The 25,626-nt window shown below is 48.2% G+C and overlaps 1 protein-coding gene and 1 long non-coding RNA gene across 3 annotated transcripts in view; one reads left to right on the forward strand and one right to left on the reverse strand.

The window, feature by feature from the left end:
- NR2E1 (nuclear receptor subfamily 2 group E member 1) overlaps nucleotides 1-10,988 on the reverse strand; it is a 48,657-nt gene extending 37,669 nt beyond the window's left edge. For both annotated transcript variants that reach the window (XM_055535273.1, XM_055535272.1), the window contains exons 1-4: nucleotides 10,943-10,988; nucleotides 6,045-6,190; nucleotides 2,737-2,824; nucleotides 777-1,012 (exon numbers count right to left, since the gene is read on the reverse strand). In XM_055535273.1, the coding sequence (XP_055391248.1) occupies nucleotides 777-1,012; nucleotides 2,737-2,824; nucleotides 6,045-6,190; nucleotides 10,943-10,967 (495 nt within the window). In that variant the 5' untranslated portion in view covers nucleotides 10,968-10,988. The remainder of the gene's footprint in view (nucleotides 1-776; nucleotides 1,013-2,736; nucleotides 2,825-6,044; nucleotides 6,191-10,942) is intronic.
- A 1,114-nt stretch (nucleotides 10,989-12,102) lies between these two features.
- LOC129660012 (uncharacterized) lies at nucleotides 12,103-23,554 on the forward strand. The gene is made up of 5 exons (XR_008718305.1): nucleotides 12,103-12,182; nucleotides 20,334-20,434; nucleotides 20,745-20,836; nucleotides 21,767-21,893; nucleotides 23,098-23,554. It is a non-coding gene; the product is annotated as an uncharacterized LOC129660012 (long non-coding RNA).
- Nucleotides 23,555-25,626: the final 2,072 nt, after the last annotated feature.

Consider the following 25,626-nt stretch of genomic DNA (forward strand, 5'->3'; position numbering starts at 1 on the left):
GTAAGAAAGCAATATTAAATATTGTGCATGCGCCCAGGTGTTTGGCTTCCCTGCAGTGTGGGGCTGCAGCTGGCCTTTGTCTGGGGGAGATCTGGAGGCCTTCTTGGCCTGGAGTGGGGAATCTGTGTAGGTAACAGCTGGAAGTCTGAAAGGTAGTCCCTAGGGGTACCTTTTGAGGTGGTTCTGGCTGTGGCCCTGCTAGGAGAGGCTCAGTCCTTGTGTAAATTCATGTGACTCAGAAGTGGAGTGGGAAATGAAGCCAGGTTCTTCATACTGTCCTAACCCGGTGAGCTCCACATTTCTCTCTTGCATTAAGGACCTTGTCCAAGAGATTAGATCCCTGCAGTTGCAATTCAAGGTGCTCTTCTGCCAGCTGCAGGCAACTTCTTTCTTCTAAAAACAACTCAGCTCTTCTGTCCTTCAGGAACACTTTAGGCTGCCCTTTTAGTTCAGACAGGCTTTCACACTAGAGGTGTTTTCTAAAGGTGGAGGTTCCTGGGATCCACCTCAAATTTGCTGTAAGGGGGAATGGCCCTAGAAGTCCCCAGTTGTAGTCAGCTCAGAGAGTGACTTTACCACACACTGAAGCTTGAGCACCCCAGCTCAACAGGGGAGAGCGGGAGGTCGAGTGCTCCCCGCAGAGCTTGGCCAAGCATTGAGGACCCCTCCAGGTCCTCTCCCTAAGTATTGCTTGAGCTATCCCAGCTGAGAAAGAATGGGCGTGCCCCTCTCCGCCCTCCACTCAGAACGGCCTCGGGCCCAGCAAGGCCACTGACCTTGGGTGTGGGCTGAGCCAGGCTCACAAGTGTCTGGCGCTCCGGGGTGGCTGACACGGCGGCTAGCTCCAGGCCGTGGGGATCCAGCTGCGTGACCGCGGTGAAGAACGCCGGCGCGGGCAGTGCGGCGGAGGGGAAGTGCGCGGCCGCTCCGTTCTCTTCCTTGTGTCCACGGAAGTAGAGGGCCACCTGCTTGCGGATGGTGGACGTCCGAGGGCCCCGCTCGTGCTGCACGGCTGCAGAGACAGACAGACCAGCGCGGGCCCGAGATCAGAGACGTGGTCATCACACAGACGCTGCCGCGCTCTCCGGCCAACCGGGGCGTCTAGGCAGGCAAGGGCACCCGGGAGGTGAAGAGAAGTGGGGAGAAGGAACGTGAGGGTGGAGGGCGCTCTAAGACCGTCTAACCCTTACACTGTTTGCATAAGGAAGCTGAAGCCGAGAAAAGCATCCCGGCCCAAAGTGTCACACTAATGGCCGAGCCTCAGGCAAGACTACGTGTATTCTGTCTGTTCAGGGCTCCTCCGCGCCCAGGCAGGTTGCAGGGAGACCAGAGATCCTCTGGGCAGGAGTGGCTAGGTCTCGACCTCAATAGAGTGTAGAGGAAGCATTGCAGGAGACTAGCGTTAGATCCCTGGGTCGGGAACCCACTCCAGTATTCTTGCCTGGGAGATCCCATGGATAGAGGAGCCTGGCAGGACTACAGTCAATCCATGGCGTCGCAAAGAGTAAGACAGGATTGAGCCACTGGGCGCGCGCGCGCACACACACACACACACACACAGCGTCTCTGCACAGACTTTCCTCAATCAGTCCGACGACCACTCCGCCCACCTCCATCCCCCTCCCTACTTGGACATACCACTTGGTCTCGGAGGGCCCGGGAGAAAAGAACCCGAGCCCGGGCCCGCCGGGGGATGGGATGAGGGAAAGCCCTCTCAGAATGTGCTGGAGGAAGGCAAGGGAGATGTGACAATTACCACCAACAGTTTAAACAAACAAATTAATTCGGGGCAATCTTCCGCTCCACGAGCTTGACAACTTGTCAATACACAAGTTCAACAGGTTGGACGCTCCCTCCTGCTTCCTGCGCCGCGGAGGAAGTAACTTCCCCAGTGGGAGCTGTATGTACCTCAGGGGGATGCCACCCCACCCAGGCCTCCTTCACGGCAAAGCCCACTCCGCACCCAGTCCTGAGGCCCCGTTCTTCCCTCCTGGCCATGACTCCCGCCTCCTTCCCGCTCCCTTCCCGGCCTGGGGCGCCCTGGCCAGGCCACCGCCAGCCACGCCCTTGGATTGCACTCTAAGCCCAAGAAGCACCCTGACTACCTAGTTCTTGCTGAGACTTCTGGGAGCTGAAGTCTAGCCTGGGACACCCACTAGTGTTACCTTGTCACTACAGCCCCTTTCTTTAGAACTGAGAGAAGCCCAGATCACCACAACATCCGTCCTGATTTTGTGATCTTGGTGAGTCTACAAACAAGGGCTAGACATTCTGCCTGTTCACTTCTCTGCCCTTCCTCCTTCAACCAGTCTCCTAGTCCATAGGATATTCTCTACCAGAGACATCCAGACAGCAAGACCTTGTGGGAGGCTAACAGGCTTAAAACTGGCCACAAAAGGGCTGCCAGGAGAGGTGAGAAGAGAAATCTGGATGGGAGATCGGAAACGTCACAAGTGTGTCCCCAGCAGAGTTGGGGCCTCAGGAACGCTAGCTTCGTGGGGATGGTTGTGAGGTGCAAGGGCCCCATGAAGGCATGGGCCTTACCCTGGGGAGTTCAGTGGGGTGGGGCTGGGACTCAAGCCGGGAGATGACTAAAGATGACTAAGGCCAATTCCCAGAGTCTAGAAAGAAACGCTCAGGAGATGATTTACATGCATAGGAGTGCCATTATTTTCTGTATACATAATTTACTTACTACTCAACCAACATAAGATGAACTAAGAATAAGTAGATTACCATCTTTGTTCATGTTGACTTCCAAACACTTCTTCAGCCGACATGCCCTGCACTGGTTTCTGTGAGTCTTGTCCACCGGGCAGCCTCCCTGGAACAGAGCGCAGGTGGTCAGCGGCCCCAAGGGCCTTTAGAGTGGGGACTAGAAGCCGGCGCTGGGCGGAGGAAAACGCGTGGAAGCCGAGTACGGACCTGGCCAAAGACCGCGAAGCGGCAAGCCTGGGTCCGCAAAACGCGAGGGCCTTGGGCACCCGCAGGGCCAGGGGGAGAAAGGGCTAGGATTCTCAGAGCTACTTCAACAAAACCAGTCCCTGACCCTATGAAAGCGGGCAAGAAGGAAAGTCCTGCTCCAAGCAGGTGAAGAGTCAGAGCGACTGGACTGCCAGACTCCGCTGTGCGGGAAGGAGCTCACGAGGGGAACTTCCGCCAGGTCCAGTGGTGGTGGAGCAGGGGCGAGACTTTTCAGGACCGAAGACAGCGACCTGCCCGGGTGGAGTGAGGCTTCAGAGCTCTGTACCGAGCCGGCTTGCCTGCCCGGATCCCTGCCACATCCCTCTCCCGCGAACTATTCTTTCCGCTTTCAGCTCTTGAGTCTACCTCTTTCTGTCACTCTCTGGGTGAGCCCATTTATCTGTCAGATAAATATTTCATTATTCTCCACTCTCCTGTTTCCTCTCTTGTCTACGTGTTCGAAGCCATCCTTATAACCAGCAGGTTGAGAGTTGTTTTATAGACTACCCTCATCCCAGATTCATAGAAACACAGCCAAAGGTGAGGCAGAAGCCAGAGTGGTTAGGAGGGCAAGGCTTACAGATGTGAGGGTGGGAAGGGAAGAGCCCAAGGCCTGGACAAATTCTAGAAATGTCCACAATGTAAATATGGCCTGGAAGATACTGTGATGGACTGTCTGAAAAAATGATAATATGGACTGAGAATATTAGAATGATATCTGAAAAAATAGAGGTAACTGCTGCCTTAGAAATATTTATCTGAGACGCATGAGAAAATAAATGTTTTATCCAGTGAAATTTTCTGGGAAAATATTGGCCATTAAAAGAGGAAAGTACAGAGAAAATTTCTAATGAAATTTATTCAGTGTTAGGTGTTATTACTGAGGGAACATATATATAGATACATAAAGAGTCATATCTACACAGTAAATACATAAGAAGTTTTGGTGCTCTCCTTTGTTTTTATTACATGCTACTGTTACATTTACAGTGGGAAGAAAGATAATAAAATAAATGTATTTTTTATTTTGTTCCATAACCTTAAAATTCATATACTCTGAATTTGGAGTAAGCATATATTTCTGAAATACCCCTTAGGAAAAAATTACACACTCAAACCACGGTTTTATGAGATCATACCCCTTTGATTTGAAATATGTTGATTTATTCAAAATAAAGGTAGAGCAGAAGTTCATAACAATTTCTAAACATTCTCATTACTGTTAATGATGAATTGGAATGCTCTTTACCTAATCTTAGAATAAAAGAGAAAACGGAAATAATTTTTTTTTCCAACTGAATTCTTCTGGGCATCTTTGCTGGCTAGTAGCTCAATGTAAAGAAGTTTAAATAGCTCAATGTAATTAAATGCAATCATATGTCTATCCTCAAATGTTATCCTTCTAGTATTCTGATAAACATACTAATGCAAAATAGAAGCTTACGTTAGTTCTTACGAGTGCCTTCAAATCAGATCAACTGTATATAAATATCTGGAGCCTGAGAGAAAGATGCATACCTCAGTTTGGGCCATTTCTTTTCTGTGCAAGAAGAGGACCACCATGCCTGATGAGTCTATTATCACTCTTTTACAAGCACTTGGACTGACATCAATATGTTTGAGTTGACAGCCAACCCCTTTGAAAATATCAAGCATAACATCTGAGATTTTGATTCCCCAATTCTGTGCATTGCATAAAAGATAAAGTGGAGGCCTGCTCAAATCTGATGACCCACAGTAATCCCATATTCCTGTGGAGCTACTGGGATACAGGCCTGGGTATATATAACATGATGTTCAAATGGTGACACGAGAAACTGATACAGAATTATGGACTTAATTAAACAGGTAATAGGGCTGGAGAGTTCAAAATAACTTATCCAAATGCAGTATCTTCTTGTTCTTGTTTCTGTTGATAATCCAAATCTATCAGAACTTGGCATGAGCAGACTTAGCTTTCAGAAAAAGATAAAGAATTCACTAGCAGCAAGCAATATATGTGTAAGTATATCATAGACATTAATACATATACTAATTAGTGAAAATGTTTTTACCATTTTGGTAACCAAAGGATGACTTCTGACCACTGCACTCTCCAGGATCTTCTTGGGAGTGGAGATGGTCATTCTATACTTAGGATCTGTATGCCTGGCCAAGGAGAAGGCCAAGAAAGTGTGGGACCAAAAGGCTGATCTTCTGAGCTGGAAACTGAGTCAGGGGGAGGGATCTGCTCACTCTTTCTGGGAGTTTTAGCTCACACTTAGCCCATGCCCCTACTCCTATGTCTCTTTGAGACAGTTCCTGCTCAAGACCAAAACAGAATCAACCAGGCACCCCTTCTAAGCAGAGAAGGAGAAGATATGGGAACCATGGGAAGGCCGCCAGTTACTCCTTCCTTGGGCACCTTCTCTTCTTGCTCGCTCTGTCCTTTTCTGACAAGGCTCAACTAACTTTACGAGGGTGCTGAAGGCCCACTGCCCACTGCCAAGCAGCCCTGCTTCTCTGAAACTGAAAGGGCACAGTCCTTCATTCAGCACATCCTGTCTGTCCCAACTGGCCAACACTCACTTTGCATCTCAACCTTGACTGAGATGCCCTGTGTGATTCACTTCTGCCCTGAGACCCAGGTCACAGCATTGAGCTTGGGTGCTGCTAAAAATGACGGTGGGGTGGCAGGCAACATAAAACAGCCCTTTCACCTGCCTGCACTTGTGGTTTAGATTCTAAATTTCCTTAGATCCCCTGGGCTGGCATTATAGTCAGAGTATGGGCCTTATCCAGTATAGGAATGTGTCAGAGGATTTAGAAAAAAAGGGCGGGGTAGAGGATTGACAGAGGACATAAAGAGGCCCTGGGATTTCAGCTTTCCTCCTTCAAACTCAGCTCTCTTCCCTTACCTCTTCCCACCTTTCCCAAGCAGAAGCGCCACTGAGAGTTGAGGCAGGAAGGAGGGGAGAGGGCAGGAGTGGTCAGGGCCTGGTCTCTCCCTAGCAGTTTGGAAACTCAGAGGAGGCCTTGGCACAAACAAAGGAAGGGGAGGTGGCAGAGGGGAGCCGGGCAGCTCAGCTCTGCTAAGGTACCTGGTTTCCAGATTTGCAGACATACGTCCTATTCCTTCGGATACTTCGTTTGAAAAACCCCGAGCAGCCGTCGCAGGCGTAGACCCCGTAGTGTTTCCCCGAGCTTCGGTCGCCACACACTTTACAGGGAATATCTAAAATACGGCCTGAAATCGCAGGAAAGACAAGGAAGGGGTGGGGGTGTGTGTGGAAGGGGTGAGAGAGAGAGGAGGGCGGAGAAGAAGGAGGAAAGGGGAGAGGGAGAGAGAGATGCTAAGCAATCTGACCTCCGAAGGGATTAGCACCGAAGCTGCGGTAAAAGCAAATAATGAAGTGATTTTATAGCCAAACTTTTTTTCCTTGAGCAAGTGTCAGTTTCCTACAATGAGCATTATTCATGCACCGCTACATGTATTTGGGTCTCCTCTAATCGCCGAGACCCATTTTGGAATAAAAGATTACAGCAGGCCGGGGCGGCAGCACGGCCCGCTGCTGCCTTTCTGCTCCGCGGAAAGTTTGGCCGCCTCCCTCCCTTGCTCTTGCATTTAACAGAGAAAGTTGTTAGTGAGCGCGCGAGGAGACAAACTTGAAATGTAAAAGGGAAAAGAAGAAAAACAAACACGGCTGGAACCAGGGATGGCAGCTGGAAGGCAATCGAGGTTTCGCTGAGCTGCCGGGCGGTGGTTATTATTAGGATTATTATTGTAATGCTAATACTAGGATTATTAATGATAATAAGGGTAGTGGTAATTGCCCAACTTTCACTTTACCTATTTAAATAATGCTTGATGGATCGCTATTGACAATTTCTTTCAGGAAAAAAAATTTTTTTTTTTCTCCTCAAAGTAACTAGTACCGAGCTAGGCAAGTAGGGGGAGAGTGTTGTAAGTATGTTGATTTCCTGGCAAGTTAGGGTGGACAGCACCCACTCCACTCCCCAGGGTCTTCCTACTTGAAGTCCTATCTCCTCACACTAGATCCTGCACGGGGTCCCTTACTCCCGCTTTTTCACCGCTGTCTGAGGCTGATTTTTAAAAGCCATCTGACTGGTTTCTCTTAACTGCCCTCCAGCCCCAATGGCCTTGACAGTCGCTTGACTCAAGGGAAATCTTCTTGGAATCCCCTCAAGTCTAGGATGACCGCGGAGCCCCGAGGACTGTTCTAGAGAGGGTAAATTTCAAAAACTCAGAAGGAAAGGGACTATATTTCCATAGGGCTCAAGGGTCCAGCAAGACTGAAACGGTTCATAGAGACTTAGAAATCCTTCCTCCCACAAACAAAAGGAGTAAATAAAAGGTTAACTTAATTAATACTCTGATAATGATGATGGTGATAGTCAACAATACTACTTAATAATTAACTTCTTTACATTTAATTTTTCCTTTGCTACCGCTTTGAAGGCCTCTAGTCTGGGCCCGGGCGGCCTCCAGCTTGGTCTGGGTGAAGCTGGCAGCTGGTACCGGGAGCACTCCGGTTGGGGACCACTGGGGTGATGGGAGGCGAGGGCGAGGACAACTGGGCCAGGGGAGTAAGGGAAGCGTGGGCGCAGTGCGGGGAAGACACGAGGCCTCAGGGTGGAAACTTGCTAGTGGATTCCAAGGCGTCCAGTGGGCGAGCACCTCCGAGCGCGGCCTTGGAGGAGCTGCAGGGGGTGGGGGCGGGGAGAACGCGGGCGGCAGGGTTGGGGAGGGGGGTTTGGTAACCACCAGGCTCGGCCTGGGCAATTACAACCCCGCCATAGCACCTGCCTATAGAGCCACCAGTGACCCGTCAAAAAGAGTAGCATGGGAATTCGGATGGCGACAAAGGCCGGCGGGGGAGGCGCGCGGCGCGGTGACCACCGCCTCGGCGCCCCCTCTCCCACAGGGTGGGAGGAGAGGTTGTGCCGGGGGGAGGGGGGGGAGGGAGTTGGAGAGAGCCAGGGGAGGTCACCTCGGGTCTTGTCCCTCACCCCTTCGGGCCTGTCACTGCGCCCAAGGGAACTCAACAGCCGCCCAGCAGCCGCCCTCACTCTGGAAAGCAGTAAACTTGGTCTCCATTTTTGCAGCCATACTCCTCTGCACAACACGCTGCCTCTGGCTGAGCTGGGGTCCGTATTTGGGGGTCCAGTCATCTTATCACCCTCTCTACCCTCCTCTTCCCGGCGGCACTTTTGATGATGCCAAGATAAGCGCGAGGGAGGAGCCGCGGTGAGGGTTCTCTTTCCCGCTTCCCATCCAAAAAGGAGGCCAGGGACGCATCTCTGGAGAACCCCGATGCGTTGGAGGAAGGACCAGAGGTGCGGGCCACACCTTCGGCCTCCGGGGGCGGGGCTCCTCGCTCCTCTGCCCCCGGGGCCAGCCGGCGCGCCAGGTCGGCCCTGTCCCTGCGCAGACCTCCAGGCCGCGGCTCCCGGGGCACAGCAGAAGCCGGCCCACCAGTCTGGGGCGGAGCACAGGAGGGAGGACGAGAAAATTCCGAGGCAGAGCGGGTGTGCGCCTCAGACTCCGCCACCCAGCCACGTTAAGGTGACTTGGGTCACGAGACAAGCTGGTTAACCCCGTTGCAAAGCTCCTCTCATTTAGCAAGTCGAGCGAGCTCCGACGTGAGGCAGGCGGGAGTTTCCTGAGGCTGGAAAACCGTTCTTAACTTCCCTCGCCAGGGGGTCCCCTCGGGGCTTTTTGTGTGTCATAATTGCCTAAAGATATATGGCAGCTTCGATTACTGTAATTACCATCAGAGGCTGTTGAAAGAAGTTAGTCTGGGCTGCAGGGGTGACTGGCCGGGGTCTTGTTACCACCCAGGCGGGGCTCCCGGGTGACATCGCTCTGCTCTCCAGCTGTGAGAATCCGAGCGAGGCTGGGGTTGCAGACCTCGCAGCCTGGCTCGGGTCTGACCTCGCCCGCTGCGAACCGACCTCCTCGCTCCCGGGGCTCGAGGGCTGCAAGCCTTGGTCTGGCTGCCGCCACCGGTCTGGAGAAGGCCTGCATGCCGCGGCGCCGCGGGCGGGGGCTGCTGTCCTGCGGCCCTGAGAAACCTCTGCGGAGACGTCCGGACCAGTGTCGGCCTCGAGGTTTAGGAGGCCCAGCTTAGGCTCTTGGGAAGCTGGAAAACTCCAAAGTTTCCCCAGTGGCCCTCTGCCTTTTCCCCTAAAAGTCCGAAGGGTCCGCCTGCATCCTAGGCCATCTGCTGCACGCGGGCGCGGTCCCCAGCGAACCCAGTTCGCGCCCGCCCCTTCTCTCACTTTCGAGGCCTCACTTTTCAAGGCCCCTCAACCCCGGCGACCCTGCACCCTAAGTGGGCAAGGCGCCTTACTTCCAGGGAAAGAGCCAAGGGCCTGTCACAGGGCAAGCAAGCACACCGAAGGGCCTGTCACAGGGCAATCAAGCACACCGAGGCCTGCCTAGGACTGTCGGCTTCGGTTTTTGCAATGGAGGCTCGGAATGCACCAGGAAAGCTTTCCTCCTGAGCCTCCTGGGAAGGACAGTCACACGCCAGAACATGGGCCACACAAAAAATATGCGAGTTCGCCTCCTTTCTCAGAGATTCGGACAGCCAGGGTCAGGTAGGCCCGAGGCAAACTGGAAACGTCAGTCCTCCACCAGGGTCGACTCTGATTCCGGCGGCATCTAAGATCCCTTCTCTCCTCTCTCTGCCTTAGTTCCAAACATTTCTCATTTTTTTCTTTTAGTTCACGTTCACTTTAATCTTTAAAATGGCAGCGCCCAAAACCAAAACAAACGGACAAAGTGAAAACACAACTCACTTCTTGAGAGGGCGGGGAAGAACTGCATCCCACTCAAGTGGGACTTCATTATCAGTCCTCAGAAGTATCTCGGACTCTCCCAACTTTAAAAGACTCGGGACAATAAGGGAGAGTGAGGGGAGGGAGTGTTTGAGGAAATCACAAGCGCCATAAATGCTATAAGCGAAAACCAAGGGCGGCGAGAGCACTTCGGGATGTGGGGACTTCGGCAGCGGCCACCTCCAGCCGTGGGGCCCTGAAAACCGCAGCGCCAGGCAACCGGATGGCGGGAACTGAAACGCCCCCACAGAGATCCAGCATTGCGGCCGCGCCGGCCCAGCGCCTGCTCTGCCCTGCGCATTCTCGGGTTCCGCAAACACAGTGGACGCAAAAACCCTTGTACATACACTCAGCCCTGCACTTGAGCGTCTAGGGGCGATTAGAGATCGGCGGCGACTTGGTATCCCAAGGGAGAGCCTCCAGCTAAGCAAGTTTAAGGAAGGAGAGAAGCGCGCGAAGGGAACAGGCCGCACTCTTCCTGCCTCTGCCGAACTCCCGCTCGAAAAGTCCTTGGGATTAGGGATTTGGTCCTCGCCTTGCTAGAGCGGTTCGCCATACTTTAAATTCCCCAGTTATGACCTACGCGGATTTAGGATTAAGGAAAATGTGACTTTTAAATTGTTTCTGCTTCCCAATTTACAGGATTATTTGAAATAGCTAGAAACGGGGTGCAAAGCATTCCATTCAAAATCCGCTTTGCGCAGAGTTGCTTTTGCGCTCTGGAGCTCGGAGTTTTGAGTGAGCGTGTTATTGTGCTGCCGCCTGGGGCTGCGGCCTAGTTCCCGCCCCCGCCGACTCCCCCTACACCCCCAACTTCCCACCTGGCTGCTAAGTGGAGGCAACTCGAGAGGGACTGGTGGGCTGCCTGGGTCGCAACCTTCCCACCATACCAGAGAGAAGTGGGGGGTGGGGGTGAGGGGGTCAAGCAATTCAGAGGTAACGAAATTGTTCATCCCTCACCACGAAAGGCACTGACTCATAGTATACAGGGAGCTGGGCCAAAGCGCACACACACCTCTGGAATCCCTCTCCCGGGCTCGGAGCCTCGGAGAGCCGGGCTGGACCTCCCCGGCCACCCCGCGCGCCCGCCCCAGCCTGCGCGCCGGAGCCCCGCTGCGGCCCGATAGGTACCCACTTGTTGATCCGGCCGGCTTGCTCATGCTGGCGGTCCCGGGGCGGAGCGGTTGGTGGGCGCTGCCCGAGTCCCGGCCTGCAACGCCCGCTTCGCCGCCGGGCGCCGCCGCTCTCCAGCCGCCCTCCAGCCTGGGAGGCTCCGGGGCCGGACAGGTGGGTGTCGGTTGCGCGCTGCGCTGCTCTCTGGGCGCTCAGAATTCGTTCCACAGTGAAAATTTAAGCATCCTTAAGTTTCTTCCCGTCTCTTGCAAAACCGCAGCCGCTGGGAATGTTGCTTGGTATGAACACGCGCATGTACGGACAAATGGATAGACGGACAGGCAGATCGAGGGAGAAGGGAGGACAGGCAAGAGAGGGGTATTGAAGAACAGAGATGGAGACACGAAAATGGTCTTTCTACGGAGCAAAAAAAGGGCAAACCCCTCTCTTTCACCGTTCCTGTCTCTCAGTCTTCAATTTCTCCCTCTATATTAGGCATATGCAGAGTGTGGGCAGATCGCTACAGACCGCTGCTCTTTTACAGAAAGAAGGGAAACGCACAACCGCAGTCTCAGGCAGATGGGCTCCGCGCTGCCCAAATCCGAGCGCGGAGTGGGAAAACTAGATTGCTGGGAAGTCTTCCGAGGGAAAAGGCGGCCAGCTCCCGGTATCAGGGGAGAGCCGAGCACGCAGCGTCAGAGGGTCCCCGAAGTTCATTACCCCGTGACTTTGTGCCTGTCGCTGCGGACTGGGTCCCCTGTAATATCTCCAGAAGCGCTCTGACAGGCAGCCGCGGGGAGGGGAATAGGGCGTCCCTGGCCCACTTAGCTTTTCCCCCAACTCCTGGCGGGGTCTGACGTCAGCCATGTGCGGGGAGGGGATGGAAAGAGGGAGGGGGTTAAATGCTAATGATATTAATGAACCTCCAAGCGGCTCCCAAAGAAAATGCAGGCGCTCTCGGAGCTGAGGAGTTAAGTGTGAATATGGAAGTGTGGCTCTGTGCGGGTGCGTCGGTGAAGATGGTGCTGCTCTTGTAGTAAAAAATGAATTATTATTATATTCATGGCAAGGGGGAAGGGGAGGGGAGCCGGAGCTTTCTCAAAACGCTTTCCTCCTTCTCTCCAGAGGGCCAGACAGATTCGTGGAAGAACTGGGTGGCTGTGTGTTTGTGTGTGATTATGCACGCCGGATATGGGCATGTGAGTTGGTTCATTCTTGGTCCCGTGCCCCTTCTGTTGGGTAAAACTTGGATCTGGTCCGAGGTGAGTAATTATTCATTTTGCAACTATCTACGGAAAGTTATCTGCGAGGACGCTGTGTGCGGACTTGGGGCCTGGGATGGGGTTTGCTGGAGGCTCCGAGTTCCCGTGGCCTTCGCGTTGTCTATTTGGGCACCAGCCGCCGGGAGGGTGCTGCCGGCTTGCAGAAGTAAAGCCCATCCCGAGCAGGGTGAAGCTATTTCGCCTCCATTATTTCTGCATTTGCACGGCGGGAGGGTAGAGCTGCTTCCCTCCCTCAGCTAGTCCCCAGTGGACTTCGCTGGCCGGCCCCTCCCCTCAGGGTTCGGGGATTCTGGAGAGCTCCCTCCCCCGGCTTAGTCCCCCACTCCTCCTGCCTGCCTTCCCGCGATTCTTGTGCTCGCTCTTGCCCTGGTTCCTGTTCTGCGCCGGGAGAGCGCACGCCTAGAGAGTGATCCCCGAGCTCTAAGAGATTAATTCTTATTTAAGCTCTCCCAGCAGCTTGAACTTGTCGAACAAGAGTTTGCCAGCTTCACCTCCTGGCGTGGGCTTGGCCGAAGGTCAAGGGTCACACCTCCTGCTCTCTGGCTCTCATCTCAGCGCACGCTCTGGGGGAGGTGAACAGATACTAGCACTCCGCAATTCTATCCGCCCGCTCCGGATCCCACTTTCTCCAGGCTTTCGATCTGAGTATGTGTGTGCAAGTGAGTGTTTGCGTCCCGTCCTCTCCTCCCTTCCCCGCCCCGCCCCCGGCCTCTGGAGAGAGCAGCAGTTCCTCGGCCCCGGAGGCTCAGGGGCGCTGGCTGTGCGCCCCTGTTTGCTGCCACAGCACGTGACCGCAACTTTCCGCAGAGGCCTGGGCTGGGCCTGGAGCCCCCGCCCGTGTACGCCTCGCGGTGCTAGTGCTGCGCAGCAAGCAGGACCCGGGTCTGGGGATCCCCAGAAAGAGCAAGAATTATACCTCCTCTGTTTTTCGAAGTGGAAGATCAGGGAAATGAGATACAAAACCATACTCCTGAGGGTGTTTTAGGAGACAGGACAGTAAGTCAACATTTTTGACAATCAAGTTGGGCAGACTTGTGCTCAGCTGGCCCTGCCCGAGTAGTACAAACTCAAACTCCGCGCCTAGAAAAAGAAATGATTTCCCGGCGGCGTTTCAGAAACGCAGTTACTATCCCAGGCTCTATTTTGGACACTGGGACTATGACTTTCAGAAATACACTTGCCGCCACCGCTACCACAAGCGCCATCACCACCAAAATACCTGCCATGTGGTTGCAAAGAGGGGAACTTAGTTAAAGCTGAAGAACTTTAAAGAGTCCAAACTATTTCGGGCAAAGATGAAGGCCGGCGTGGAAGATTCGGCCCTGCCCGTCTTCAAGGTAGAAGTTTAGTAGTCTGTGACCCGGAGACCTGAACGTCGCTTTGCAGGTGTGGAGGCTTGGAGGTAGGAGGACTGTGGTAGAGGGTCTAAAGACTGATTTCCCTACTCCAGACACTCGCCCTACTGGCTCAGTTGTAGGCAACTAAACTTGTGGAAAATACTCACCAATTGTCTCAAAGTCAAAACGGGAATGTCCCGTCTGTCTCCTGACACTGGTTTCGATTCACAGGGTGTAAAGAATTCCACTAAATAGAAACACACACACACCATCCAGCTCTGGCAAAAGACACAACGCTCGCACACACCCACAGCATATTCGTCCTGTGTTCTGTGCGCCTGGCTGTAATTATCTGCGCGCTTTGCATAAATCACAATGCAGTTCTGAAATCATCATGATGACTTTCTGGCATGATTGGTTCGGTGGCAATGGCAGCTACAAGATCCAGGGTAGGCAGGAGGGGCTAGGGCCCCATTGCCCACTAGGTCCAGGAGGAGCCTGGCACCCAAGTGTTCTCTGGCTTCTGCTCACTGGAAGCTGCTGCAGGACACAGGGACCTCGGATCTAAGGTGCATAAACTTGGAATTCTTGAGGTTGGACCTCAGAGAAGAAAGACTCTGCAAGGTAGGGACTGTTACTTTTCATCTTCGTGTCCGTGGGCTCGGGTACGCTGCCTGATTCCTATTATGTGCTGCGGAAACATTGGGCACATGAATGAAGGTGGAAGTTGATTGCAGACTTCCCAAGAAGTAGCTGGAGACACAGCAAGGCTAATCACTGGGAGCCCGGAGAGGGTGGCCGATGGGGGTGGGGGTGGGAGGGGAGGTTGAGGGGGTGTTCAGGCTCTGTCCCAACAAGCTGTGTAAACTTGGGCAAGTGACTAGACCTCTCTGGGCTCCAGGTAATTATCTGTAAAATGATTAAGTCCTGTTCAACATTAACTTTCAAAGATTTTTTTCTGAGTCTACAATGAGAAGTGATTGATAAAGGGCAAATGCCATGTATCAGAAATACCTTTTAACACAGACAAGATATTAACTGTAAGGACAGGTTTATAAAGTTGGCTTGGAAAGGGGTGGTCATACCCCAGAGGTTCTGAAGCATTTCTGACCAGGTCCAAACATAGTCTCTAACTTCCTCTATCCTTTTGTGAGAATGGGGTTCTCAACAAAAGGGAAGCAAAAAACACAGGGAAGACATCTTTTATTACAGGGTTACATTTTTGTCCAGGAGATAAGAAATAAGACCGACCGTGAGAAGGATGATGGAATCTAGGGGTCTCTCTCGCCATCCAGCAATCTACCCCATTCATCAAACACTGAGCACCCACTATGTGCCAGAGATTAATGACATGACCTCTTTTTCAAGAAGTCACAGGGAGAGCAGACTCATAAAAGGTGATAAGTGCTTTGGACTGGAGGAAAATACAGGACATTCTGGAAAAATATCCAAGGGACCCTAAATCAGTGTGGAGTTGGTAGGCTGTCAATGCCCCTTGGAAAACTGGTTATGAGTCAGGGGAATCTGCTGCTGCTGCTGCTGCTAAGTCGCTTCAGTCGTGTCCGACTCTGTGCGACCCCATAGACGGCAGCCCACCAGCCTCTGCCATCCCTGGGATTCTCCAGGCGAGAACACTGGAGTGGGTTGCCATTTCCTTCTCCAATGCATGAAGGTGAAAAATGAAAGTGAAGTCGCTCAGTCATGTCCGACTCTTAGCGACCCCATGGACTGCAGCCTACCAGGCTCCTCCGTCTATGGGATTTTCCAGGCAAGAGTGCTGGAGTGGGGTGCTATTGCCTTCTCCCCAGGGGAACCTACTGCCTCTGAAAAATGTCTTCTACCAAAGCTCACTCTCCTACTAATCCTCCTTCTCACCATTTAAACAGGGAAGCAGAAAAACAGACTCAAAGACATAGGAAACAAACTTAGGGAGAGGGATAAATTAGGAATTTGGGATTAATAGATACATGCTACTATATATAAAACAGATAATCAACAAGGACCTACTGTATAGCACGGGGAACTGTATTCAATAATCTTATAGTAATCTGTAATGGAAACGAATCTGAAAAAATGTCAGATATACAGCTGAATCACTTTGCTATACACCTGAAGTATTGTAAATCAACTATACTTAGTTTTAAAAACGTTTTAGAACAACAAAAGAAGGGGAGAAGTAGAGTCCTGTGAACTAGATTGCATGAGAGGTGCAGGGGTGCAGGACACCCCTCTAGCATCAGATTATCTGGGCCTGACCCCTAGATCTCCATTCACTTAGCTTCCCCAAAAAACGGTACCATTTTCTCCATTAACTGTCTCTTCCAATATGCTAAATTAAAAGAGTAAAGAAGAAAGGAAAAGCTTTCCCATCAGCAAGCAGACCTAAAGTTGGTGTGGAACAGACTCCCCTCCCCAATCAGTGATCAGCCCCCTCTCAGAGGTTATCCTACCTCTAGAGATCCAGTCCTTTAAAATTCCCCTCACCTCATGGACAAGCAGAGTTGAGAAATACCCAGACCAGAAAACATCTGGCAAAAATCTACCAGTTAAGGTTGACTGAGGTTTGATGTTCAGTTTCTAAAAGACACTCTGACACGTTTTATTTGTTTACATGAAAGGGAGAGTTGATTTCATTTGTTTCCAGGTCATAATTCAACCTACAGTTGGTTATTGCTTCCTAAGTGGATGGGGAGTTGGAGAAAAGGTAGGTCATGGAGCAGAGTGTCCAGTACAAAGCAGGTACTCAGTGAGGGCTCAGTAAGTGAATCTCGTCAGGCTTGCTCCTGAGTCTGTTGTGGAGCTCTCTACAAGTTGTTTGGCTCCTATTAGGTAACTCTACTCATAAACCTGAGAATAATCCAGAAAAGACACCCAGGTGCTCTAGACTCAACTGGTGTTGAGTTGTAGAGTTTTTCCTTGACATTTTCTAGAACTCTGTTAGCTAACTGTCTGTTACTTCTCACTAACAGCACCCCTGCACCCATGCCTCTTTCACACAATCTAGTATTGGTGCTAACAGCAGCAACAGTAAGACAATGCCCTGTGTGATGCGCTCATTTTTTTTCTTAACAAATAACAAATTGTGTCTCTACATTTATTCACACATTCTCTTAGGGTCACATCAGCAGAAAAAATTCAAGTTTAGGGGCAGGCTGAGGATTAGAAGCTTCTAGAGTCTCACTGCACTTTTATATTCATCTTGCCCCAAGAAAAAGCAAATGGAAACATCTTTCTCCCATATTTTACTTTTATTTCCTACATATAATATTTTAGTTGTTTGTATCCTGCCTTGTTGCAGAAAAAATTTATTATGGCTCTCATGTCAAATTGCTTTAAGACCTAGTATCCCTCCCTATAAGATGACACACCTGAAATGTATGTAAAACAGAAACAACCAGAGATGTTACTAGGAACAAAAGAAAAAGAAACTGGTGTTCCCCAGATAGATCAACAGAGAAAAAGCTGCCTCTTTTTTATGTCTGTTTCTTTGCTCCTAGTCGCCAGAGCAAAAAGTTCAGAGGACATGTAAGAGACACCCAGCTTTCCAACTAGACAGGGAGCTCCATGAAGCCAACTGTCTGAGTCATTTTCAGTTGCCAGCCCTACCACTCTGGCACATACCACTGCTTGATAAATGTGGGCTGAAATAGTGGTCCTGACTGATGGTACTCACGAAGAAAGCTGAGACTGGGTGAGGGACTTGCTTTTGCTTTGCCCCAGCAATGGGGAGGATAGGGAGTAGGGACAGGTCCTCTAGACTCCAAACCTTGGAAAGAGGTAATTTTTTATCTTCTAAAACAAAGTCATGACTAGAGAAACAAGAAAGAAGACTACATCCAGGGAAGGACTGGCCACCAAGCCTCCTTCAACCTCTTAATTTCCTGTGAATTGCACAGTTCAACTTGGCTTCCATTTAGCCCAGAATTATAGAGCATACAAGTTAGAGGCAACCTTGGAGATCAGTACTCATCCAATTTCATCATTTTACAGATGAGAAAACTGAGACCCTTAGAGACAAAGCTTGTCCTAAGTCACTCTTCTAGAGACAAAGGCCAATCACAGAACCCAGATTTCTTCTTGCTGAGTCTAATGCTCTTTGAAATATTAATTCCATTGCACTGAGCTACCTCTCATTTCCCAGGAGGGCTTCTAGAAGCTCCAATTAAGGCAATTTTACTCACAAGAGAAGTAATCAGAATTAAGAAAAGTGTTTTGTGCATCTTGAAGCAATAGTTCAGTATTTCTGGAACTTCAGACTCTTCCACTTAACAGATTTTTCTTCAAACTCTCCCTCTGTAAGTACTTAAAATTTACTTGTCCAAATGGATAGAAGACATATGAGGTCTCTTTTTATTCTGCAGAGGGGATGATGTAGGCTACAAGAGGAACTACGTAGAGACACTAATTGTAGATGCAGAGAAAAAGGTCAATGATTAGACTGAACAATTAATCACTGAATTTGATCAGTGTGGACTGTCAGTCTGAGCCTTTCAGATTTTAAAAACACCTCTCTACTCCCTCCACAGCAGGTTGAGAACCTGCTTTATCCAGATTACACTAGTAGAAACAATTGTTATGTAAAATGGGATAGCCTGGGTTAAATGTCACTAATGTATTTGAGAATAAACTAGAGATTCGATTCTTTATTCAGTCAATAAGTGTATCAGGACCACATATCCATCTCTGACAATGCAGTGAAAAGCTTACATTCTAGTAGGCTTTGTTTCTAAATGATCTAGTTCACACAGTACTCTGTTGTCCCCCTATTCTAGTAAGTAATTTCAGAATTCACATCACTTACAAAGATGCCGAGTGGCTATTTAGGGAAGTCTGAATCAAAAAAAAAAAAAAAAAAAAAATCCTCCAAAACAAAACAAACCTCCCCCTCTCGTCTCCCTCCCCCCAACCCCACGTGTTTTGTGCAAGACAGAGTCAACCAGTGGGATTCACAGGAGGTCCCCAAGTCAAATGCTGCAGCTGCGTTTTTAAAAGGGGTTGGATAAACTACAGCCGTTAATAACATCTGTATCTATGCAAGCTAAGATGATGATAGGGGTAATCAGATCTCATGCTTCAGGGCATAAGATGATTGCCTGCTGAGAGGAGGAGGATTTGGCCTTTCAGGTATAGCACTGCACAACCCAGGAGGTAGGCTGCAGACATTTCTCCCAGGCTCTAAAATTTCAGGTGTAATTGACATGATTTTGGAATAGATGAAACATTTGAAATCTACTGTCTTTTTTCAGATGAGGATATTGAATAATGAGATATTTGAAATGCCCACATGTACCATGTTAAACATATATTTCTCTCTCTAAAGATAAGATATAACTATTTAGATGCCTTTTTTGAAGGCTATTTTGACCACCTTTTAGTACAAGGAGATGCTTAATAAAGGCTAAACGACAATGAGAACAGTGGAGGTAATTCAACTTTAATCTATACATTTATGATTAGCTAAAATAATGTATAATTACTCAAGTATTCATAATAGCACATATTTGGATCCCTAAATATGTTTTCTAGTTGGATTAGCAACTATGTTTGGAGTTGCATGTTGGGGGTATACAAGGAATGTATTAATTTTAATGTCCTGATCACTAAAGTAATTTTTAAAACTTAGTATTTGTCTGGAAGTGAGAAAGGAATTACACAAAATAATCTTACCTTTTCTTTTTTTTTGCCAACTGGATTACCTTTTCTTTTGATTTCTATAATATTTTCAAACCCTAGGAGGGTGTACACTTCAGGATAGTTGTACAATTTAATCACTTTTGAAAACACTGTGCAAATGTTGAGTAGGATTAAAGAGCTTTATTTATTTAGACATGTAAACCCATGTTCCAGAACATACAGCATCAGACACTGGTCCACATTTCAAGAGATGTAAAATCTTTTGAAGGAGTTGATTCCTGTTAGAGTCCTTTTAGCATGAAAGACATTCTTGCTACTGGCTTTGTCACTATTACTAAACCATTCCACACAGAAGGACTGTTTGAAGGATATGGTTGTTAAATGCAATTTTTAAAATGATGCACATAAACAGTTTTAAGGAGGGGGGTGTGTGTGGAAATCCTGCAGCTGTTTGGCTGCAGACAGGCAGGGGAAATTAGTCAGAAGCCCAAAGCATCATAGTTAATAATCATTATTCTGTTGTCTGGGATGTTTGTTTAAATACTATTGACACTGTGTATGTATTGTCATCTTCTCTAAATTGTAGCTCTTAACCACTGAAATCTTGTTAAAGACCACCTAGGGTTTCCTCTGTATGATGCTGAAGTGTGTATTCACCTGATGGATAAACAAAAAACAGATTTTAAAATTTTCTCTCTCATGTGCAACTAGCAGGAAATTTTCTAAAGAGACTGCCTGAGTACAGTAAAAATAGAAGCTGTAGAGTCCCAACCTTTGTATTTCTCCTCTAGTGATAGAAAATGAACAAACCATCAACTGATTAATACAATTCAGTTCTGCTTAAAATTCACAGAACTGTTTGGTATTTTAAAAGACTCATACTTGCCATTAAGTGTGAAGAAATCAGTAACTATTCTTTTCATCAACAGCATGTTGGGTTCCCCCCACCTTTAGATTTTGCTTATTAAGTGAGGTCATTTGGGGGAAGAGCGGCTCTGGTGGGTGGGAAAAAAAATCTAACAGCCTGACTCCCAAGTTGAGAGCTCCAGATCACGGCCCATTCAGTACAAAGCGTTTTATATCTTAACTTATGAGGGGACAATAGTCGGTCTTACAAAGGCACCACCTGTGATTTAGCACGGTTGACATCTTTGTTAAGGAGGAGCAGGAGGGCAGAAGAGAAACAACACGTGCGCAATCCGGAACTTGTTACCAAGACCCACCTTCAAGGCTGTTTCAAGTCGTCCCTGAAGTCGAAAGGTCTTATTTTCTTACAGTTTTTGATTTTTTTAAAGGTGGTGAGAGGGGAGAGAGGAAATGAATGCTGTACGCGATAATTGACCCAAAGCGCTGGACTTACGGCTTGCAAGCGCCAAGCTGTTCCATTTTACAGATGGGTAAATGGAGATCAGTCCTCGAAGTGTCTTGCTCAGCCGGTGCCGGGGATCAGGGAGCCCCGAGGGGCTTCGGGCCGCCGGGCTAGGGGCGCCGAGGGCGGCGTAACCGCGGGTGGGACGTCGAGTCTTCGGCCCAACCTTCAGGCCGGTGGCTTTTTGCTTCCTTCCCGAAGGTCGCTTCTGACAAATCTATCTATTTGGGGCAAATTGTCAGTGAGAAACTTCCGCTCGAACTGCCGTGGACAAAACCGGCTGTTTGAAAAGGGTAAATCCCGCGGCCCGGCGAGGCCGAACAATGGGCCGCTGGTGCTGCTGCGGCGGGGGCGGCCGGGCGGGCCGCACAAAGGGCGGATTAATTGGGGCCGCGGCTGAGCGATTCGCGCTAGCTCCACTCAGCCCGCACCGCGGGGCGCCCCATTGACTGGGCCCCGAGCCCCACTTTTCACAAACTCCAAACAAAAGTCAATTTCTTTTTTATAAGGCGGGGGAGGGGGCCGCGGCCAAGATTCTCCTCTTGCTCCTTTGCCTCAGTCTTGCTGCAAGGGTGGGGGGAATGGGTGGGGGGAGACTGGAAGGAGAGGGGCTTGGGGGAGCCGCGGAGTGGGAAGGGACGTGGGTGTGGCTGCCGCGTCCCTGTCCCCGCCTCCGCTGCCACCTCCTGGCCGAACCCACCTTCCAGGCAGGACGCTAGATTCCTGCTCAAGGCCTAGCAGCTTCAGAAAATGTGGATGAGGTGACGGCAAGGACCCTGTGAGGGTTGAATGCACCAGGTTGGCGGAAATATTGGCAAGTGGTTTAGGAGGAAGGAAAAGAAACGTCCCCTTGGTACCTCGCGTGACCATTCATCAGATTGAACAACTACTGTGGTCCTGATAGAAGGAAGACAAAAATGAGTTTGCCCTCTGTTTACACACAAGTTGGGAAGGCAGATTCCTAAATCAATGAGCAGATGAGGGAGACAGGATACCAGGATGGGGTCCCCAAAGGAAGACTTCACCATCCCTATGTAGTTATGAGGTGGACTTGCCCATGTAATATATGGGAAAAGATATCTAATTACTTTATAGATACATAGTAGTGCCAGAAGTGGCAGTAATTTAAGAAAACCAAATTGTAGGATTAATATTGTCACTCGTCTGAAAAGCACTTATGGAGGAACTAGGAGTTCATCTCTTCTTGTTTCCTTTCAAAATAGGAGTGCAGAAGCCTCTCTGACAGTCCTAAACTTGGTTGGCAGTGGTTGCATACAAGTGATTGGTGCATTCTTCTTCGAGGACCAGATTCCCAAGTGAATCAACAGGAAGGAAGGACTAAGTTCTGGTGTAAGGAAAGCCATTTATTGGGTGAAGGGCTGGCATGTGCTAACAGATGATATCCCAATGTTTTTATTTTGTGGGGGAATGCTTCTTGTCTTGAACCTGCAGGCATTTTTGTGCTCTGAGTCTGGCTAACTGAAGCCTTAAATGGCTAAGCTTTAGTTCAGAAACCCTCCAAAGACATCAGGCTAGGTTACTGGCACAGTGAGAGGGGAGCTCTGAGAATCAGAGGCTGTGAAAATTAAGGGCAAATATTTATCTAAAGATGTCACAACTCTGAATTTCAGTAGTACCTTATGTGCTAATCTCTGGTGGAAATCTAGAATAGCTGTTACTCCACTGTATATTTTGAATTCCCATTTGGAAATCAACATTTTTCCCCACCAGTTCTCAGTATGATTTTAGTTTATTGATGCCTTTGCAAATTCCAATCAAATAACTGACAGGATCTTTTGCTTTTTCCATGTCAGCAAAAGTTGAGTGAGTGTGTAAAGACTGTGATAACACATTATTAGCATGAAAAATGAAAATACAAGTGTGAGTCAGTGATAAAACTTCCACATTGAAAGGAATCATTTAACAGCAATGTGTAGGTTTAGACAGAACTGATGACAGGCTCTACTGTCTATTAATAGAGAGCTTATGACCACAGCTTCTAAGAATACCCAGCACAACTGCTTATCATTTTTATTTTACCAATGAAGTTCTTCTGAGAGGGGGACACTAAATGATTTTGATAAGGTCCACTCCTGAAAGGGGTGACATACTGGCATCAAGTCTTTCCATCACTTACTCTGGTTAGCTTTCAAGGCCTACATTACTCTCTTGAATTATTTTGGAGTCACTTTATGTAAACATCATTAGAGGAAAGAATCTCCTGGAAATTTGATTATAATTAAACTCTTTTTTTCTCCTCTTACATTTACTGGCTGAGCAAACACTGCTGGAAAGGATGATGGTCTTGGTACCCCCAGGCTTAGGTTGCCAGAAAAGGACAGAAACCTGACTTCTGATAATGGTAGAGCAGGTTCAAGGTCAGCTTCAGATCTAGAATATGATAGTCATAAGTCAAAATGAAGGAGCACTTCACCCAAGGATGGACTAGATTTAAATCAATAAGAGAATGAAGCTAAGATCCTAACATATATCTAACATTTGACTGTGACTGTATCATACATATAAAATACTGTATGAATATATCTATACTCAGATGGTAAAGAATCCACCTGCAGCGCAGGAGACCCAGGTTCTACCCCTGCATTGGGAAGATCCCCTGAAGAAGGGAATGTCAATCCACTCCAGTATTCTTGCCTGGAGAATTCCACAGACAGAGGACTCTGCTGGGCTACAGTCCATGGAGTCACAAAGAGTTGGACATGACTGAGCGACTTCCACCAAAGAATGAAATAAAATGACTGCTCTATCCTAGCAGCACAGTAGAAAAAACAATCTCAGTAGTATCTGAAAGGAGACTCCTTTGTGTTTCTTGGATTGCATCTCTTCTCCCTACCAGCACACCAGAAATAATCACCACCTTGAATTGTGTTTTACTCAGTTGCTTGCTTTCTTCATAATTTTACTACTTATGTATGTATCTCTAAATAATGTATGTATATTATATAATAACATATAACATAGTCTTCAGTGATTTTTCTCCCAATACTGTGTTTAGTTTTGGTATTAAATGAATTGTACACTCACACAGTATGGTTTCTTCATTCTCATTGTTATGTAGTAATCCACTGTGTGAGCATGCCACAGGTACTTGCTCCTCACTAGGAATGGACATTTGGCTTCTTCCCTTCCATTTCCCTTTCTCTGTCTCTTATCTCTCAGATTCTCTCTTGTGCATGCCTCCTATATACATATGCTAGAGTTTCTCTAGTATATAAACCCAGGAGTAGAAGTGCTTTCTTATTCAGCCTTATTACCTACTCAAACTGTTTCCCTTAAAATGATTCTATTAATTTACATTCCCAGCAGGAGGTGATAAGAGTCACTGTTGCTCCCTGTCCTTTTTACAATCAGTTATGTGTTTATGGCTGTACTGTGTCCTCACAGCTGCTCTCAGGCTTCCTCTAGCTGTGGGGAGCAGGGGCTACTCTTTGTTGCAGTGTGTGGGCTTCTTGCTGCAGTGGCTTCTCTTGTTGTGGATCATGGGCTCTAGGCATGCGGGCATCAGTATCTGTGATGCACCGGCTTAGTTGCCCTGTGGCATGTGGAATCTTCCTGGACCAGGAATCCAACCCATGTCCCCTGCACGGGCAGGTGAATTCAAAACCACTGGACCACCAGGGAAGATCCTGCTTCCCATCCTGGTCAAGTTATTATTGACTTATTTAAAATTTTTGTTATTCATATCAGATAATTATCTCTAGTTTTAATTTGTATTTTTCTGACTACTAATAAGGCTGAACATTTTTCAGGTGTCTGTGGGCCATCTATTTTTAAAAAATTGAAGTACAGTTGATTTACAATATTGTTAATTTCAAGTGTACAACAAAGTGATTTAACACATATATATATATATATTTCTGATTCTTTTCTATTGCAAGTTATTACAAGATATTTAACATAGTTCCCTGTGCCATACAGTAGGTCCTTGTGCTATTAGCCACTTTTATTTTCTTTTGTGAAATACCTGTTTATGATGTTTCTCATTTTCCCATTGAGTTGTTTTTCATTTGAGTCACAGGAGCCTTAAAGTGTATATATATATTTTAAATTAATTAATTAATTTTAATTGGAGGCTAATTACTTTACATTATTGTAGTGGTTTTTGCCATACATTGACATGAATCAGCCATGGGGGTACATGTGTTCCCCATCCTGAACCCCCCTCCCACCTCCTTCCCCATCCCATCCCTCAGGGTTATCCCAGTGCACCACCCCTGAGCACCCTGTCTCATGCACCAAACCTGGGCTGGCGATCTATTTCACATATGATAATATACATGTTTCAATGCTATTCTCTCAAATCATCCCACCCTCGCCTTCTCCCACAGAGTCCAAAAGACTGTTCTTTATATCTGTGTCTCTTTTGCTGTCTCGCATATAGGGTCATCATTACCATCTTTCTAATTTCCATATATATGCATTAGTATACTGTACTGGTGTTTTTCTTTCTGACTTACTTCACTCTGTATAATAGGCTCCAGTTTCATCCACCTCATTAGAACTAATTCAAATGCATTCTTTTTAATGGCTGAGTAATATTCTATTGTGTACATGTACCACAGCTTTCTTATCCATTCATCTGCTGATGGACATCTAGGTTGCTTCCATGTCCTGGCTATTATAAACAGTGCTGTGATGAACATTGGGGTACACCTGTCTCTTTCCATTCTGGTTTCCTTGGTGTGTATGCCCAGCAGTGGGATTGCTGGTTCATATGGCAGTTCTATTTCCACTTTTTAAAGGAATCTTCATGCTGTTCTCCATAGTGGCTGTACTAGTTGCATTCCCACCAACAGTGTAAAAGGGTTCTCTTCTCCACACCCTCTCCAGCATTTATTGTTTGTAGATTTTTTGATAGCAGCCATTCTGACCAGCATGAGATGGTACCTCATTGTGGTTTTGATTTGCATTTCTCTGATAATGAGTGATGTTGAGCATCTTTTCATGTGTTTGTTAGCCATCTGTATGTCTTCTTTGGAGAAATGTCTGTTTAGTTCTTTGGCCCATTTTTTGATTGGGTCATTTATTTTTCTGGAATTGAGCTGCAGGAGCTGCTTGTATA

The sequence above is a fragment of the Bubalus kerabau genome, chromosome 9, assembly GCF_029407905.1.
Source record: "Bubalus kerabau isolate K-KA32 ecotype Philippines breed swamp buffalo chromosome 9, PCC_UOA_SB_1v2, whole genome shotgun sequence".
Taxonomy (NCBI): Eukaryota; Metazoa; Chordata; class Mammalia; order Artiodactyla; family Bovidae; genus Bubalus; species Bubalus kerabau.